The sequence below is a fragment of the Scylla paramamosain genome, chromosome 37 (assembly GCF_035594125.1).
Source record: "Scylla paramamosain isolate STU-SP2022 chromosome 37, ASM3559412v1, whole genome shotgun sequence".
Lineage (NCBI taxonomy): Eukaryota > Metazoa > Arthropoda > Malacostraca > Decapoda > Portunidae > Scylla > Scylla paramamosain.
Window position 1 is genome coordinate 11,072,591 of NC_087187.1, and position 17,655 is coordinate 11,090,245.

The 17,655-nt window shown below is 36.1% G+C and overlaps 1 protein-coding gene across 4 annotated transcripts in view; it reads left to right on the forward strand.

The window, feature by feature from the left end:
* Nucleotides 1–17,655, forward strand: part of LOC135091497 (huntingtin-like) — a 164,708-nt gene that overhangs the window by 75,839 nt on the left and 71,214 nt on the right. For all 4 annotated transcript variants that reach the window (XM_063989188.1, XM_063989190.1, XM_063989191.1 and 1 more), the window contains exons 22-26: nt 1,480–1,665; nt 2,147–2,364; nt 3,338–3,461; nt 3,783–3,943; nt 5,167–5,315. In XM_063989188.1, coding sequence (XP_063845258.1) covers nt 1,480–1,665; nt 2,147–2,364; nt 3,338–3,461; nt 3,783–3,943; nt 5,167–5,315 — 838 coding nt within the window. The remainder of the gene's footprint in view (nt 1–1,479; nt 1,666–2,146; nt 2,365–3,337; nt 3,462–3,782; nt 3,944–5,166; nt 5,316–17,655) is intronic.

The window sequence follows — 17,655 nt, forward strand, 5'->3', positions numbered from 1 at the left end:
AAAATTACATACCTTTGTATGTACCTCTATTAATGAAGGAATAGTTCCACAGGATTGGAAAAAGGCAAACATCATGCCCACATTTAAAGGAGGAGACACACAAGATCCATTAAATTACAGATCAGTTTCGCTGACAAGTATGTTAGCAAAAATATGTGGAAGAATAATAAAAAACAAAACAAATGGACCAAATATTTGTAAGATAAAATTCTTACAAATTGCCAATTTAGTTTTAGAAATTACCAATTACTAATTTGTTGTGTTATTATTCAAGAGCGACTAATATAATACAGGAGAGAGATGGTTGGGCAGACTGCATTTATCTGAATTTAAGAAAAGCTTTTGATAAGGTGCCACATAAAAGACTTCAATGGAAACTGGAGAAGATAGGTGGTGTAAATTAAAAATTGCTAGAATAGATGGAGGATTTTATAAAAGACAGAGAGATGTGAACACTAATAAGGGACCAGATATCAGTGTGGAGCCCGGTATTAAGTGGGGTCCCCCAAGGGTCAGTGTTAGCATCAGTAATGTTCCCTTTGTATATAAATGATATGGTGGAGAACATATCCAGCTATGTGAGTCTTTTCACTGACAATGCAAAACTTATGAGAAGAGTGAAGGAAATTGAAGATGGTGAAGAATTGCAGAGATATCTAGACAATGTGTGGGAGTGGAGCAACAGATGGCAAATGGAATTTAACGCTGGGAAGTGTAGAAAGATGGAGTTTGGAAAAAGTAACAGAAGGTGTAGTTATAGCTATAAGATGGGGAATGAAACAATTAATAAGACAACAGAGGAAAAAGACCTGGGAGTGATGTTCTCTGAGGGATTATCACCGAAGAGATAACAGGTGAAGTTCTCAACTTACTAAGAAATATAAGAGTTGTCTTTGCTTATCTAGATGAAGAACTGATGAGGAAAATAATCACTACAATGATATGTCAAAGATTAGAATATGCAACAGTAATTTGGTCACCTCATGCAAAAAAGCATATAAGAAAGTTAGAAGATATACAGAAAGCAGCAACCAAGATGTCAGAATTGCAAGATCTGCCATACGAGGAGAGACTAGCTAGGATGCAGCTCCCAGTCTTGGAAAGGAGATGAGGGAGGTGACATGATTGCACTTTACAGGTTGCTGAGTGGGATGGAAAAACTAGATAGAGAAGATCTATTTGTAATGAACAAAAGAGAAACAAAGGGACATGGAAGAAAACTAAAAACAACCATCTTCAGAAGGGACATAAAGAAATATAGCTTCCCTCATAGAAGCATTGAGGAATAGAATGGGCTGATTTTAAGGAAAAGTTGGATAAAAACAGTTATGGAGATGGGACAGTACAAGCTTAGCTCCTCTCCCGTATGTCACAACTAGGTAAATAAATGCACACACCAACCAAGTTCCACTCCATCCAAGAATCCTTTGACCAGTTTACTGCATGATTGCCTGTATCTCAACCACCTGCCCACCACAGATATCCTTGGAGGAGAGCACCACAGAGAAGGTGTGTGGGCTGCTGCGTGTCACTCTGTCTAGCTTGGGACGGCTCCTGGAGGTGGCTTCCATGGTGGAGTTTGGGAGGCTGGCTGATGAAGTTTTGCAGCACCTCAAGTCTGTTACCACTCTGCTGCCCACTCTCACAGTGCAGTGTGGCCAGCAGGTATGTAGGCATAGCTGTAGGTGTATTTGTGGAGTGTGCATATGTAGGTGTGACAGGGAAGTTGAATTTGAAGTCTGCCATTATTCCATTGAAAATTGACATACAATACACATCTTTTTCATTCCCATAAAATTTGAGCATGGTTATGATGCTTTTGCAAATTATGATGAATTTTTCACCACTTGCCTTGTCTTGGGAAACCACAAATATCAGGTAAATGTAGTTGCATAACACATAGCAAATTATTTTGAGCATGCAGATTCAAAGGTATGGACTCCACATGCATTGTCATGAAAATGTGACCTTATCATAATGTTATTGTGTGTTTGAAACCATGGGTCTGTTTAGTCCATAAATTTAATAGATGCACTAACTAAATTTTTTGGTTGAGATATACAGGTATTTTCATAGAATTCATGTCTCAGTTTTCTTATTTACTATTCAATTTCTTCTTTCCTATAACCAACAACATACTGGCCAGTTGTTGAAGTGTCTGTTCGGCTCCAATGTGATGGCTGTGTATGAACAAATGTCCCGCAAGGGCTCAGTAGAGTCTCTCCCCCGAGATGGAGTGGAGACAGGCAGTGGAGGGCTGGAGGGACCCAGCTTGCATCACCTGTGCTTCAATCTGCCACTCACCCAATTGGAGAAGGACCTCTCTGATCTGTCTGTGGTGCGGCAGGATGGCGAGTCAGTCAGGTGTGTGTGTGTGTGTGTGTGTGTGTGTGTGTGTGTGTGTCTGTGTCTGTGTATTTGAGTCTAGGTCATATTGTTTTCTTACTGTATCTATTTTTATTGAACTTTGTCATGAATATGTGAGTGATCTCTGCTTGCTCCACCTGTGTGTGTGTGTGTGTGTGTGTGTGTGTTAACCAGAGGCATGGGCTTGCCTGTAGGTGCAGGTCCTATGGCCACACATAATGCAAGATGGGTATGTGCATTTAATACAAAGAGATTCGTGGATGTGGATTCAGCTTTGTAAAAACATACAGGTGTGCTTGTAATAGGGTGTGGGTTTGATGTGGGTCAATCACATTATTCATGGTAGGCTAAACAGGCAGCAGATTAGAGGGGCAGAGCTGGAAAGTAGGTGGAAGTAACAGGTTAAGAGAATTGATATAAGGTCTTTTATATTCAGAGGACTTCAAAAGACTGTAAATTAAGGGATGGGGATTATGTGAGGTGAGGTTTAGTTATGAATAGTAGGAGCAAAGCTGTGTAGCTCACTAAAGGGAGCTGTCTTGCCAGTTGCCTGAGGTAGGATAGGCAGGATGGTGAAGGCATGGATTATAGGTAAAGTTACAGGTTACTCAGAACTCTATCTTAAGAGAACTTGACCAACTGGTTCCATTTCTAAAGAAGTCACCCTTTATTGGCTTGTGTACTTGTAAGTATACTTGTATACATTTTCATTATTACTGAACAGGAAGAAGTTAGTAAAAGTTAGCAATGCAGATAGGAGATGGACAGACTATGCAGGTGCAGGGGAGGTGCGTACTAAGTACAGTAGGTCTAGATTACATGTAAGAAAAAAATCTTGCTTGTGCCAGCTAGATGCAAGACAAAGTTAGGCACCCACATGAACTTCTGGTGTGTGTGTGCCCTGATTACTTAGTTTAGAGTCATTTGCATTGGAAAAACTTTACACATCTTCCCATTTTTCTGTCCACAGTCTCAACCTCACCCATCGCAAGAGCAGCTCGAATCTCTTTAAGACACTGGGTCGAGGTAATGACAAGACCTCTCTCAGCTCTTACATTCGACTTTTTGAACCTCTTGTCATTAAGGCTCTTAAGGTGATTATTACTGTTCTCAGTGCTACCATACCTCTCCATTAATGTTCTACATGAATAACATTTCTCAGTATATGACATGGAAATTGTAATATTACACATGTTTAGAACTCACTACAAATATAAGTAGCTATAAACTGATGACATGATTGCAAGAGAACACTTGTAACACAACAGCAACAATATTTGCTTATAATACAACAGAGTAGAAAATTAAGTAAAAACTTATTGCATTCTTTGGTTCTGTTTGCATTCTCATTACTTGCACTTGTATGGATATTGTATAGTATTTGGATGTGACTAGTGTTCTTTCCTTCTCCCAAGTTATACACAGTTTCTAGTGATGTCAACATGCAGAGGTCTGTCCTTCAGCTGCTGATCCACCTGGTTCAAATCAGAGTTAACTACTGCCTCCTAGACTCAGACCAGATCTTCATTGGTTATGTCATCAAGCAGTTTGAGTACATTGAGGAGGGACAGATCAAGTAAGCTGAGGAGGGTGGTGTGGTGGTATGGTGCTGTGAGGAAAGTGACTGATGATTGTGTTGGTCTAGTACTCTGCCTCTTTATGCCTTTTATGTATGTAGTCCAGAATGTTTCATTTAAACAAGCTAATTTTTAATGATTTTGTGTTACATATGTATTTTCATGGAAATAGTTTTACTTACTTATTTTTTATTTCTATAAAGTGATATTTTAAAGCTTGTCTACCAGTTTAATGACCTGAAATTAAATGTTATAGGACTTTGGTTTATTGGTTGAAAGATTCACTCTAGAAGTGATAAGTTAAAGATATTCCCTTTGCTGTTAACTGAAGATGTTGATAATGTGAAGATGGATCTTACAGATGATGATGATAGCATGTGGTCTCCTTCACTTAAGGCGTCGTTGCTTAAGAATATTTCCTTTTATTTCTAGCTACTTTATTAACATTGTTGTTAGTGTATGATAGAAGTCTGTCAAAAAATATCCCTCCTAAAATATTGTTATAGGTTTATTTTCATGTACAGTGGAACCTCAGTTACCGAACACCTCCCTTTTCAAACAAATCAGTTTTTTAGCAAAATTTTGAACTTATAATTGGTTTGGTTGCTGTACCATAATTCAGCTCTTGAACAAAGTTAGCCAATTTCAAATACTAAAAGCAAAAGCTGCCATTTATTAATAATTTATAGTTTCTATAAATATTTCCTTCATTTTTATATGTTTGGAGAAGAGACACAGTGTGTAAGACAGTAATTTAATCTTTAAAATAATGTAAATGTGATCCCGTAAATGTAATCCTGACTTCCGAGCCGAGCAATATCTCTAAGTGTTATGATCACCTTCATTTTGCCAGTAAGTGGGTTGCTCCTCTCTGTGTCACTCTGTAAGGCTTCCCTTACTAGATCAATGGGAATACCAGCATGGTCATAACAATATCTTCTAATGAGTTCCATGTCACTAAGTTCATTCAGTACGTCCTTTCTGGGTAAATAATTTCCGAGCTGGAGATGTTGTGAAGCAGCCATCTTAGCAGTGGGAGCATCTGTCATAAGCTGCTAAGGCAGAGTGGTTGGGTGTCTGGGAGCAGATTAATCCATTTTACATTGATTCTTATGGAGAAAATAGTTTTGGTTTTCAAATATTTTGGATTTTGAATGGCATTCAGGAACTAATTAAGTTTGAGAACTGAGGTTCCACTGTACTTGAAGCCATCCATCTACAGACAGGCTGAGGAGCTGATCCCCTCCATGTTCCGGTTCCTGGTGCTGCTGTCATATGAGAGACATCACAGCAAGAGCATCATTGGAGTGCCCAAGATAATCCAGCTGTGTGACGGTCTGATGGCCAGCGGGCAGCCTCCCCTGTCCCACTGTGAGTACTCTTGTGGTATTTAACTTTTCGGATTTTTACAGGATTGAGCCATGCTTGTGATGCCTCATTTTCCAAACTTCAATGCTATTATTATTATTATTATTATTATTATTATTATTATTATTATTATTATTATTATTATTATTATTCATTTATTTATTTTATTTATTTTATTTTTTATTATTTTTTTACTTTATTATTAATATGTTTTTTAATTATACTCACAATTCCCCCTCCCAACCATAGGGATTAGATTCCCAAGAATTACTGTAGTTGCTGAATCCATGGTAGGTATAGTTGATATTAGGAAAACCTTGGCAGGGTATAAAAAGGGGTAAAAAAAGTGTGATATTCTTATAATCTGTACAGCACATTAACTTAATTACATCACATGTAGTGCAGTACGGAAAGAGAGAGAGAGAGAGAGAGAGAGAGAGAGAGAGAGAGTTACATAGATACACGGGCCACAACAGACCTTGAGTGAGGTCCTCATGAGGTGACCTGACCTAGGACTACTATTATGATAGCAGAAGAATAGAACAGCAAAGCAGAAGGCTCTCTTATCACTCTCCACTCCCTCCAGCTTAACCTGTACAGGAAACAGATCAGAAATAAATATCTTATGAGGTGGGAAAAGTAAAAACTTGAAGGGAATTTTATAGGAAAGAATGAAAATAGATGAAATGAGGTTCCCCCATTTCCTGGAGGCAAGGAAGTTAATCTCTAACAAATTCTATTAATCGTTTATTGAAACAAAATATTTATCAAGATGGCGTTTAAGTCTCTATGGTGGTGCAGTCTATCTTGTCTCAAGGAAGACCATTCCATAAATTGATGATATGATGGAAAAAGAAATTTTTTTTATTCACAGGAATTGAAGGATTTCCCAACAATTTTGCAACCATTTCCTTGCATATAAATTGAACAGTCTGTCATGAAATACTTACTGCAGTCCATGCTATCAGTGCCTTTGATGATTTTAAACATTTGTATTAAGTCACCTCTTAGTCTTTTTTGTGTTAATGGAAATAGATTTAATTCTTTAAGATGCTCTTCATATGACTTGTTTCTTAGGCTTGGTATAACTTTTATTTTACACTGAACTTGTTCTAATTTATCTATGTCTTTCTGGTGATAGGGGCACCATACTTGAATGTAATAATACAAAAGGAGACAGACCAAGGAGTTATACATAGTGAGGATTGTATCTTTAGATTTATATTCAAAATATCTGTCAATTAAGCCAGTTATTTTGTTCACTTTCTTTATGACATCAGAACATTGTTGGCTAGGTTGGCTAGGCTGCTTAGTATTGTTACTCCTAAATCAGTTTTACTATCTACACTTTTGAGTTGGGTACCATTCATAATATACTTTGCTTTTTTGTTTTGATACCTTATTTGAAGCACTTTACACATGTAAAACATATAAAACCTAGTTGTAATTTACAGGGCCTGAGCTACACTCATATGGTCCTATCTCCATATCTACACTTGTCCAGTTTTTCCTTGAAGTTGTGCACACTCATTGCTGATACTACATCTTCACTGAGCTTGTTCCAAACTTCTATATTTCTCTGTAGAAAACTGCGTTTCTTTATGTTACTCAAGCATCTTCGTTTTCCTAGTTTTTTGCTGAGTCCTCATGTGTATCTGGTATTTCCTTCTTCTCTTAGAAGTAGTTTCTCATTATCAATTTCTTCCACTCCATTTCACAATTTATATATCTGTATTAAATCTCCCCTTTCTCGTTTTTTATTCCATTGTTGGCAGACTCATTTCCTTTAACCTGTCTTCATATGTTAATTCTTCCAGTTGCTATCCTTTGTATCCTTTCTTGTTTTTTTACATGTTTCTTCTTGTGAGGAGACCACAGTGATTCAGCATATTTCAGCTTTGGTCTAATCATAGTAGTAATTATCTTTCTCATCATATCTTTTTCCATGTAGTGGAATGTTGTTTCAATATTTTTCACTATTTTATTATATGTGGCTGTGAATATATTTTCTACATGCTTCTCCAACTGTTGACTATCCTGTATTGTCACTCAGATCTTTCTCTTCTTGTACTTTTATTATTTCTTCATTTCCCATTTTATAGGTCCATTTTGGTCTCTTTTCACTTTTTCCCATTTCCATTACATGACATTTTTTCACATTAAATTCTGTCTCCTATTTCTTACTCCAATCCCAGATTTTATTCAAATCCTCTTGTAGAATTTTGCAATTTTTGTTGTTTCTTATATGTCTGTAATTTTGCATCATCTGCAAACAGACTCATGTAACTCTTTACTCCTTCACGCATATCATTTATGTAGATCAGGAAAAGTATTGGTGCCAGCACTGATCCTACTCCACTATCTACATTTCTCCATTTTGATTTAACATCTTTTACTACTGTTCTCATTTCTTTTCTCTTTAAGTAACTTTCCATCCAGTCTTGTTTTTCCATTTAATCCTCCTATGTTTTCTAGCTTCCATAATAATGTTGTGGGAGCTGTGTTGAAAACTTTTTTAGATCTAAATACATGTAGTCTACCCATCCATCACTCCCCTGTGTTGTATCAGTTACTCTTGAACAAAATCTCATCATGTTGGTTACACATGATTGCTTTTGTCTAAAGCCATACTTTTCTGTTATTATATCATGTTTTTCTAGAAAATGTTTTTCCATGCTTCTGTGTCACTTTTTTCACAGATCTTATATACTATGCTGATCATTGATACTGATCTATAGTTTAGTGGTTCTCCTTTCTTTTCACTTTTATAAATTGGCACTATGTCTGCTTTCTTCCATTCTTTAGGCACTCTTCCAGTTGATAATGAGCACTTTATTATATCATATACTGGTTTAATTAACTGTTTCCTGCACTCTTTTAAAATGAAACCTGATATTCCATCTGGTCTTGTTGCTTTTCTCTCTTCCAATTCCTCCATCATTTTATAAACTTCTTTGATTACTGTAATTTTCCACATTTGCTTTTCTGTCATCTCATCTTCTGGTTCTTTAAATTTTTATTCATTAGTGAAAACTTATTGAAACTTTTTATTTAGCAATGGACTCATGTCTTAGGTCTTCATATGTTTAATTTCCATTCTTCAGTCTTTCTAGTTTTTCTTTTAGTTTAATTTTTCCATTTATGAATCTGAAGAATAGTTTCATTTCGTCCTTGCACTTTTCAACTACATTTGTTTTCTCCTATATCCTATGACTATATCCTTTCTCTTCTTCTCTCCTTATTTTCACATATTTATTTCTTGCTATTTTAAAGTCTTTTTTTTATTTTTATGGTTTTTATTTCTTTTCATTCTTATCTATGCTTTGTCTCTCTCTCTCTCTCTCTCTCTCTCTCTCTCTCTCTCTCTCTCTCTCTCTCTCTCTCTCTCTCTCTCTCTCTCTCTCTCTCTCTCTCTCTCTCTCTCTCTCTCTCTCTCTCTCTCTCTCTCTCTTACTTGTGTATCCTGCATTGAACCACACCTGTTTTCCTTTCTCTTTAGGTTTGTAGAGTGGGACATATTTATTCACTTCAGTCTCATATATTTCCATAAAAATGTCATACTTATCTTGTACATCATTTGCTCTTTTCAACTTTTCTCAGTCCATTTCTTCATAAGATTTTTTAAGGTCATCTATATTTGCTTCTCCATAATTTCTTCTGTTTTCTTTGATTCATCCTCTTCACTGATGTCATTATTGGTTTCTGTTTCTATCATTACATGGTCACTTTTTCCCATGGGGCACACATATCTTAATTCTTTAGTTATGTCCATACCCTTTGTTAGTATTAGGTCTAGTCTTTTTTTTTTTTTTTTTATGTAGGAAGGACACTGGCCAAGGGCAACAAAAATCTAATAAAAAAAATGCCCACTAAAATGCCAGTCCCATAAAAGGGTCAAAGCAGTGGTCAAAAATTGGTGGATAAGTGTCTTGAAACCTCCCTCTTGAAGGAATTCAAGTCATAGGAAGGTGGAAATACAGAAGCAGGCAGGGAGTTCCAGAGTTTACCAGAGAAAGGGATGAATGACTGAGAATACTGGTTAACTCTTGCGTTAGAGAGGTAGACAGAATAGGGGTGAGAGAAAGAAGTAAGTCTTGTGCAGCGAGGCCGCGGAAGGAGGGGAGGCATGCAGTTAGCAAGATCAGAAGACCAGTTAGCATAGCGGTAGAAGACAGCTAGATATGCAACATTGCGGCGGTGAGAGAGAGGCTGAAGACAGTCAGTTAGAGGAGAGGAGTTGATGAGATAAAAAGCTTTTGATTCCACCCTGTCTAGAAGAGCAGTATGAGTGGAACCCCCCCAGACATGTGAAGCATACTCCATACATGGACGGATAAGGCCCTTGTACAGAGTTAGCAGCTGGGGGGGTGAGAAAAACTGGCGGAGACGTCTCAGAACACCTAACTTCATAGAAGCTGTTTTAGCTAGGGATGAGATGTGAAGTTTCCAGTTCAGATTATAAGTAAAGGACTGACCGAGGATGTTCAGTGTAGAAGAGGGTGACAGTTGAGTGTCAGTGAAGAAGAGGGGATAGTTGTCTGGAAGGTTGTGTCAAGTTGATAGATGGAGGAATTGAGTTTTTGAGGCATTGAACAATACCAAGTTTACTCTGCCCCAATCAGAAATTTTAGAAAGATCAGAAGTCAGGCGTTCTGTGGCTTCCCTGCGTGATATGTTTACCTCCTGAAGGGTTGGACGTCTATGAAAAGATGTGGAAAAGTGCAGGGTGGTATCATCAGCGTAGGAGTGGATAGGACAAGAAGTTTGGTTTAGAAGATCATTAATGAATAATAAGAGAGTGGTTGACAGGACAGAACCCTGAGGAACACCACTGTTAATAGATTTAGGAGAAGAACAGTGACCGTCTACCACAGCAGCAATAGAATGGTCAGAAAGGAAACTTGAGGTGAAGTTACAGAGAGAAGGATAGAAACCGTAGGAGGGTAGTTTGGAAATCAAAGCTTTGTGCCAGACTCTATCAAAAGCTTTTGATATGTCCAAGGCAACAGCAAAAGTTTCACCAAAATCTCTAAAAGAGGATGACCAAGACTCAGTAAGGAAAGCCAGAAGATCACCTGTAGAGCGGCCTTGACGGAACCCATGCTGGCGATCAGATAGAAGGTTGTGAAGTGATAGATGTTTAAGAATCTTCCTGTTGAGGATAGATTAAAAAACTTTAGATAGGCAAGAAATTAAAGCAATAGGACGGTAGTTTGAGGGATTAGAACGGTCACCCTTTTTAGGAACAGGTTGAATGTAGGCAAACTTCCAGCAAGAAGGAAAGGTAGATGTTGCTGGTTCATCATCTCCCCTATATCTTGTATTTTCGGTCACCCATTGCATCATTGTGTTTTCCATAGTCAGCTTTAGAAATCTTTCTCCCCATGCAGTCTCGTTTCTTCCTGCTTCAAATGTTTCCCAACTTACTTCTTTGGAATTGAGGTCACTGACTAATAATACTCTTTTATTACTTTTGATTAATTTGCTCAAACACTGAATGGTATCTTCTATTATTTTCTCATATTCTTCTTTGCTTCAAGAATTTGTTTTGGGTGGTACATAGGTTGTCATTACTGTTAGTATTTCTCCATTATTATCCTCCAAGTTAACCCTCACTGTTTCTGCCTTTCCTTCTCCATATTTCACGATTTTTATCTTTGCCTCTTTTCTTGTCATTATCATTATACCTCCCCCAATCATGTCTCTTCTCTATATATTGTAGTTATTGTTAATGACTGACTGGTTTTCTTCTTTTAGCTTTGTTTCTGTTAAACACACCAACTTTTTTTTGTTCTCTTTTAAATAGTCTAGTAATTCCAGTTTTCTGTTTACCAGTCCGTCTATGTTGGTATACATCACAATTTGTCATTCATTTTTACTATTTTTCTCTTTCATTTTTATTAACTTACCTTTATGTGCCATTTCTTCACTCTGTCTCCCGAAACTCTTAAAAACTTTATTTATTCTTCTGTTCTTGATTCATTTTTTCTCTTTAGCCTCTTCATACATTTCTTTCAACTTTTTCTGTTCTTCTTTATTTCTGTTCTTCCTAATATATCGTCACCTTATTAAAATAATTGCCTAAGTAATTTTTTTGGTGATTTCTGGATTTTTGCCCAAATTGATTCTTCCAGATGTGGCACATCTTTTGATATACTTGCCCAACTTTTGTTGAGTATAAGAGATCAAGAATTCACAGTAAACATTTTGCCTAAATCACAAGGTGACTTAGGCATTATTACCAGCACTGCCAAGAATTAATCTCTCAGAGCATGGTTGAAGCACCTGCCTACTGTGGACTCACATTATTGCAGGAGCATGCCAATGTACAAGGATAAACATTTTTTTGTATCCTGGGACCACAATTGTGAACCTTCATTGATAATACAAAATGTCAGCTGAGAAAGGTGGAGTAAGAGCTGTGGAAATTTCTTACTTCACTGATAAATTCAATGAGGAAAACTTATCTGTCTTAACCCCTCAGAAAGATTGGTGTGACATATGTGAATCATTCAAATATGGTAATATCAGCAAGGATGAATACGACAGACACATTAAACTCGAAGATGAAGCTCGAAAAGAGAAAACACTTGATAAAGATTCTGCCAATGCCAGTAAGTCTGTTTGAATAATGGATCTGCAGGCTGTTTTGTTGTGTCCTAAAACTATGGCATCTACCATGTACTACAAAATAAAGCTTCAGGTACATAACTTCACTCTGTTTAATCTGAAATCCATGAAAGGTTACTGCTACATCTGGAATGAAACTGAATTTGACTGAAAAGTGAGTTTTTTTTCATATCTGCAGTACCATCACTTTGAAACTATAATTTTAGAGAACCCTAATTTACAAGAGCTTGCAATCTGGATTGATGGATGCAACTACCAGAAGAAAAACATGAAAGTTGGCAATGCCTATTCTGCTCTTGCTAGAAAACATGGCATCAGCATCATACAGAAGTACTTTATTGCAGGCCACATGTAAATGGAGTGCAACTCCATGCATAGCACTATTGAAAGCAAACTAGTAAATGATGTCTTCACAGAGCGAGATTATGCAGTACTCGTTCAGTGTGCAAGGATCAAACCAACCCCATACATAGTCAGACAGATGAAGCACCAAGACTTCATGAAGATGGAGAATTCATTCTTCACCAGCATCAGGCCGGGTAAAAAGTCAGGAGATCTAGTGGTTCACGATCTGTGAGGTTTAATGTACCTAAGTGATAGAATAGTGAAGTTCAGGGTGTCATTCAACATCCACTCAATGTGGAAGACTCTGCCACACCGAATTAAAAAAGTGGAAGCTAAATGGATCCCATTGTTTTCATAAAGACTGCTTATAACTATGCATAAATTAAATGACCTGCAGTCCATGAAGACAGTTATGCCAGCTGACTGCTATAATTTTTTTGATACGTTGCCTCATGAGTAATGAATAGTAACAAGATCTAGGCAATAAAAGTCATAATTGTGAACAAAGAAGAAGAAACAAGGTTTTAAGATGTATTTTACTAATTTCCCTCCTTTCATTTGTTTAAGTTTGTTTTTAAAAAAATTAAGGTTACTATACAGATAAATCATAATTGTGAAAAGATACAAGGAAACTGTGTTTTGAGAATCATTTTGTTGATTTTCCCTTTGTTTTCCTTTACTTTATTTTTCAAAAGGTCTGAAGTTCCCTTTTATGAAGGTATACTTATTTACTTAGTTGTTTATAATAATTGTAGATATATTGGTGCTTAGCTAATTTATAATTTTCGGGATGAAAAGGTACAAAGAAATAATGTTTTGAAAAGGATTTCATTACTTTTCAGTAAATTTTCTTGAGTTTCTTTCTCAGGTCTGTGGGTCTGAATATCACTGTCTAGGCATTTTTTTTTTTTTTATAAACTTATTGGTGCTATATTTTGTACTTTTCTCTGATTTTCTTCTTCATAATGTCTGAACTAATTATTTTTTTTCCGTTTCGTACTAATTGGTGCTTTACCATTTTGTCTATATGGAAACATTCCCAATCAAATTGGCTAAGTTAGTTTACTTTGTTTTATTTTAATGAATAACACTGTCCACATAGGAAAAGTATGTAAATATTTTTGTCCATCTATCAAGAAGTTATAAAATGATAAGCATTGCACTGATACCAAAATCAAGAAAATGAGTTTTTTTTTATTTCTCGAAAAGTTGAAAAAATTACTTAGGCAATTATTTTAATAAGGTGATGATATATATATATATATATATATATATATATATATATATATATATATATATATATATATATATATATATATATATATATATATATATATATATATATATATATATATATCCTTGCAGTCTTCTATTTCTCTTAGTTTGGATGTTCTTTCTAGTATCTCTTCTGCTGCCCTTTGTGATTTCAGTCTTATTTTCATAGGTCTTGTTTTGCCCTACAGATAAGGTCTTATAACTTTTTTTCACTTCTTGAATTTATTGTCATCTTCATCATTTAGTTTCTTCAGCATATCCTTCACTGTTTTTGTTTCTTCTTTTTCCCCTCTCAATTTGTATGTTATATTTTTCTCCTTTATTCCATAAGCTACAGTAAAATCCCTCTTATCTGGCATCAACGGGACCGCCGACATGCTGGATACTTGAATATTGCTGGATACTTGAATAGAAGTGAAATTATGTCTACAATCACCACCCTACACTCATGCATCTTACCATAACAAAGATCAGCTGATCTTAATCAGCAGCTGATCTGATCAGCTGCTTAAGTGTAAGCACAACACGCTTCCTCTTTTCTATAACTTTAGGCATGATGAGGGCGTCAAGCGATAAACAGTGCACACGCAGGACTGAGTCACTGAGTAAGCACAGTGCAGTGGGCCGCAGGTGGTGTGAAGCAGTGCGCTCTGGTGGCGAGGGGACAAAGTATGCCTCGCGCAGGAATTTTAATCGATTTTATGAGCACACATTGATTTTTTATTGATTTTAAGGCTCGGGGAAAAATGTGCCGGATACTTGAAGCTGCCAGATACTCGAATGCCGGATGAGAGGGATTTTACTGTATAACACTTTTCTTCTTATCTGCTTCATCTCTTAACAGATCTTCATTGTTTTTCAGTGCCTTTACCACTTCCTTTTCCACATTTTAATTTTTTCTTTCAGTTGCTTTTCAATTATTACCTTGAAGTCAACATTTGCCATATCATTTATTATTTTATTTTCTAGCCTTTCACTTTATCCATGACTCCCTCTCACTCTCTTCTCACCTTTCACTAACTCTGTTTTCAAATCTTTATTTTCTTTCATTACTTTCTCTATCTTGTTTTGTGATTCCTCATTTTCTTAATATTTTGTTCTCTCACTCTCATCTCCTCCAGTTATGTTTTCAGCTTGAAAATTTCACCATCTTTTCCTAGATTCTCTTTCAGCTTATCCTGAAGGAATTTTACCATTTTCAACACTACTTTCATCTCCTTCACCTGCAGTTCTACATCACTTTCCACTTTTCTTAATCTTATTTTCAAGAACCCAATCTCACTTTCATTTTGGTCATTGTCACTAAAACCATCAGAGTTCATTTCATCCCTTGGTGAAAATGAGTCTGGAATTCAGTAGGCCATCTTTGTTTAGAAGATAATTGCCCTGTCCCCTGGGGCCATGAATCCACAACACTTGCTATTTCCTCACCTATGGGACCACATTCACTCAGCCCTTACAAACCACATCCCTAACCCTTCATGGTGATGTTGTCCTCTTTCAGGTCCAGATAATGCTGTGATTTTCCCATAAAATCACTTTATACTGGGAGCTAAATGTGTCAGTTGGTTGTGTATTTACCTAGCTGTACCTAGTTATATTGTACAGGCCATGAGCCAAAGCTCATTTTGTTCTGTCCACATAACCATATTTATCCAGTTTCTCTTTAAACATGTGTACACTGTTTGCTGCAACCACCTCTTCTTTCAAATCATTCCAGATTTCAATAGTTCTATATGGTAAGCTGCATTTCTTGATATCCCTTGAACATCCACTCTTTATTTTCTTCCCATGCCCCCTCATCCATCTCTCTCCTGTTTTCATCTGTGATACCAAGTCATTTCTGTCTATTCTTTCTGTATTATTTGCTAATTTATAAATTGTTATCAGGTCTCCTCATTCTCTTCTCTCTTGTAGTGTCAGTAAATCCATCTCTTCAAGTCTTTCTTCATAGCTTAAGTCTTTCAATTCTGGTACCATCTTTGTTGCTATCCTCTGTATTCTTTTCAGTTTTTGTTTATCTTTTTTTCTATGTGGAGTCCAAACTACTGCTGTGTATTCCAATTTAGGACATATTATACTTTTTATTATTTTTTCATTTCTTTATCTAAATTGTTAAATGTCACCTTAATGTTTGTTAATAAGCTGTATGTAGAGCCAAATATCCCTTTTATGTGTCTTTCAGGTGATAGTGTGTCCTTAATCATTACTCCCATATCTTTTTCTTCATTATTTTTCATTATTATTTCTCCTCCCGTTTTGTGCTTCCATGAAGGTCTCTTTTTGTGTTTTTCTATTTCTAATACGACATTTTTTGGCATTAAATTCTAGTTTCCATCTTTTGCTCCTTACGTGTATCTTTTCAATATGCTTTTAGTCATTTTCATAATTTATTATTTTCATTATTTTTGCATCATCAGCAAACAGGTTTATACAACCATTTAGATCTTCTGTCATGTAATTTACATATATTTGAAAAATAATAGGTGCCAACACAGATCCTTGCAGTACCCCACATGTCACCGTGCCAACTTGAATTAGTGTCTGATTACTTTTCTCATTTCCCTTCCTTGTAAATAATTCTCCATCTATCTCAATGTTGCTCCTTTTACTCATCCTCCATTCTCTAGCTTCCACATAAGGCTTTTGTGGGGAATTTTATCAAATGTTTTTTTTTTTTTAAGATCAAGATATACCATATCAACCCATCCATCTCTCTCTTGCACTCCATCTATTACTCTTGTATAAAAGCTCAGTAGATTTGTGACACAGGATCTCCCTTTCCTGAATCCAAATTGCTTTTCTGTAATTATCTTTTCATCTTATAGATATTCCACCCATCTGTCTTTAATTACTATTTCACAAAGCTTGCTTACAATACTTGTTAGTGACACCAGTCTATAATTTAATGGTTCCATTTTACTTCCCCCTTTGTATATTGGCACTATGTTAGCTCTTTTCCATTCTCTTGGTACTTTTCCTTCTCTCAACAAGCTGTTAATTATGTCCCATTATATTCTATTTGTTCTCTGCATTCTTTTAATATCCATCCATTTACTTGATCTAGTCCCATAGCTTTTCTAACATCCAGCTCTTCCAGCAGTTTCTTGATTTCTTGTCTCTTTGGTTGTATCTCCTGTATTCCTTCATTCTGCAATACCACTTTTGGTGCCACAAATTTAGTTTCCATTGTAAACACAGATTGAAAACTCTCATTCATTAGTTCACTCTTCTCCTCAGTAGATTCATAAATTTTTCCTTCTCTTTTTAACTTGTTTATGCCATCCTTATGTTTCATTTTCCTGTTTACATATCTGTAGAAGAGTTTGGGTTCTTCCTTACATTTTCTTACTATGTCACTTTCAAAGTTTCTTATTTTCTTTTTATACTATATTCATTCCTTGCCTTTCTGTATTCTTCTCTAATATTTCTGCTCTGCTGTCTTATCATTTTCTTCCATGCCCTGTCCTTTTTCTTTTTTGCTTCTACACACCTGGCATTATATCACTCATGTTTCCCAATTTTTCACTTTATAACTTGGTACAAACTGTTGCATCCCCCCCTCTCTGCTCAAAAATAGCTCATATTTTTCTTGCACTGCTTTATCTTCAAATAACTCTTCCTAATTATTTTTTTCCATAAAATTCATTAAGTTCTGCAAAGTTTGCCTTAGCATAGTTCTGTCTCCCATTTCTTTATTGTTCTTTCCTATGCAACACTTTCCTCCTGTAGTACTATTTCTATTATCACATGATTGCTTCTTCCCATTGGACTCAGACAATGTATATTTGGTCTGCTTTCTGGGGTTTTCTTAAACACTAAGTCCAACTGTGATGGTTCTTCTTCTTTACATCTTGTAGGCTTGTCTCATTGTGTTCACCATCATGGTTTGCGTAAGTTCTTTGCTCTATGATCCGACATTTTCTTTCACTTCCATCTCCTTTCAGTGTGTGTGTGTGTGTGTGTGTGTATAGGTGTATTTACCCATTTGCATTTTATGGGGCACAAGATAAATGTGTGTAGTCCTTCTCCTATATCTAAACTTATCTATTCACTTTCAATTGGTCCACACTCTTTCATTTTATATTTCTAT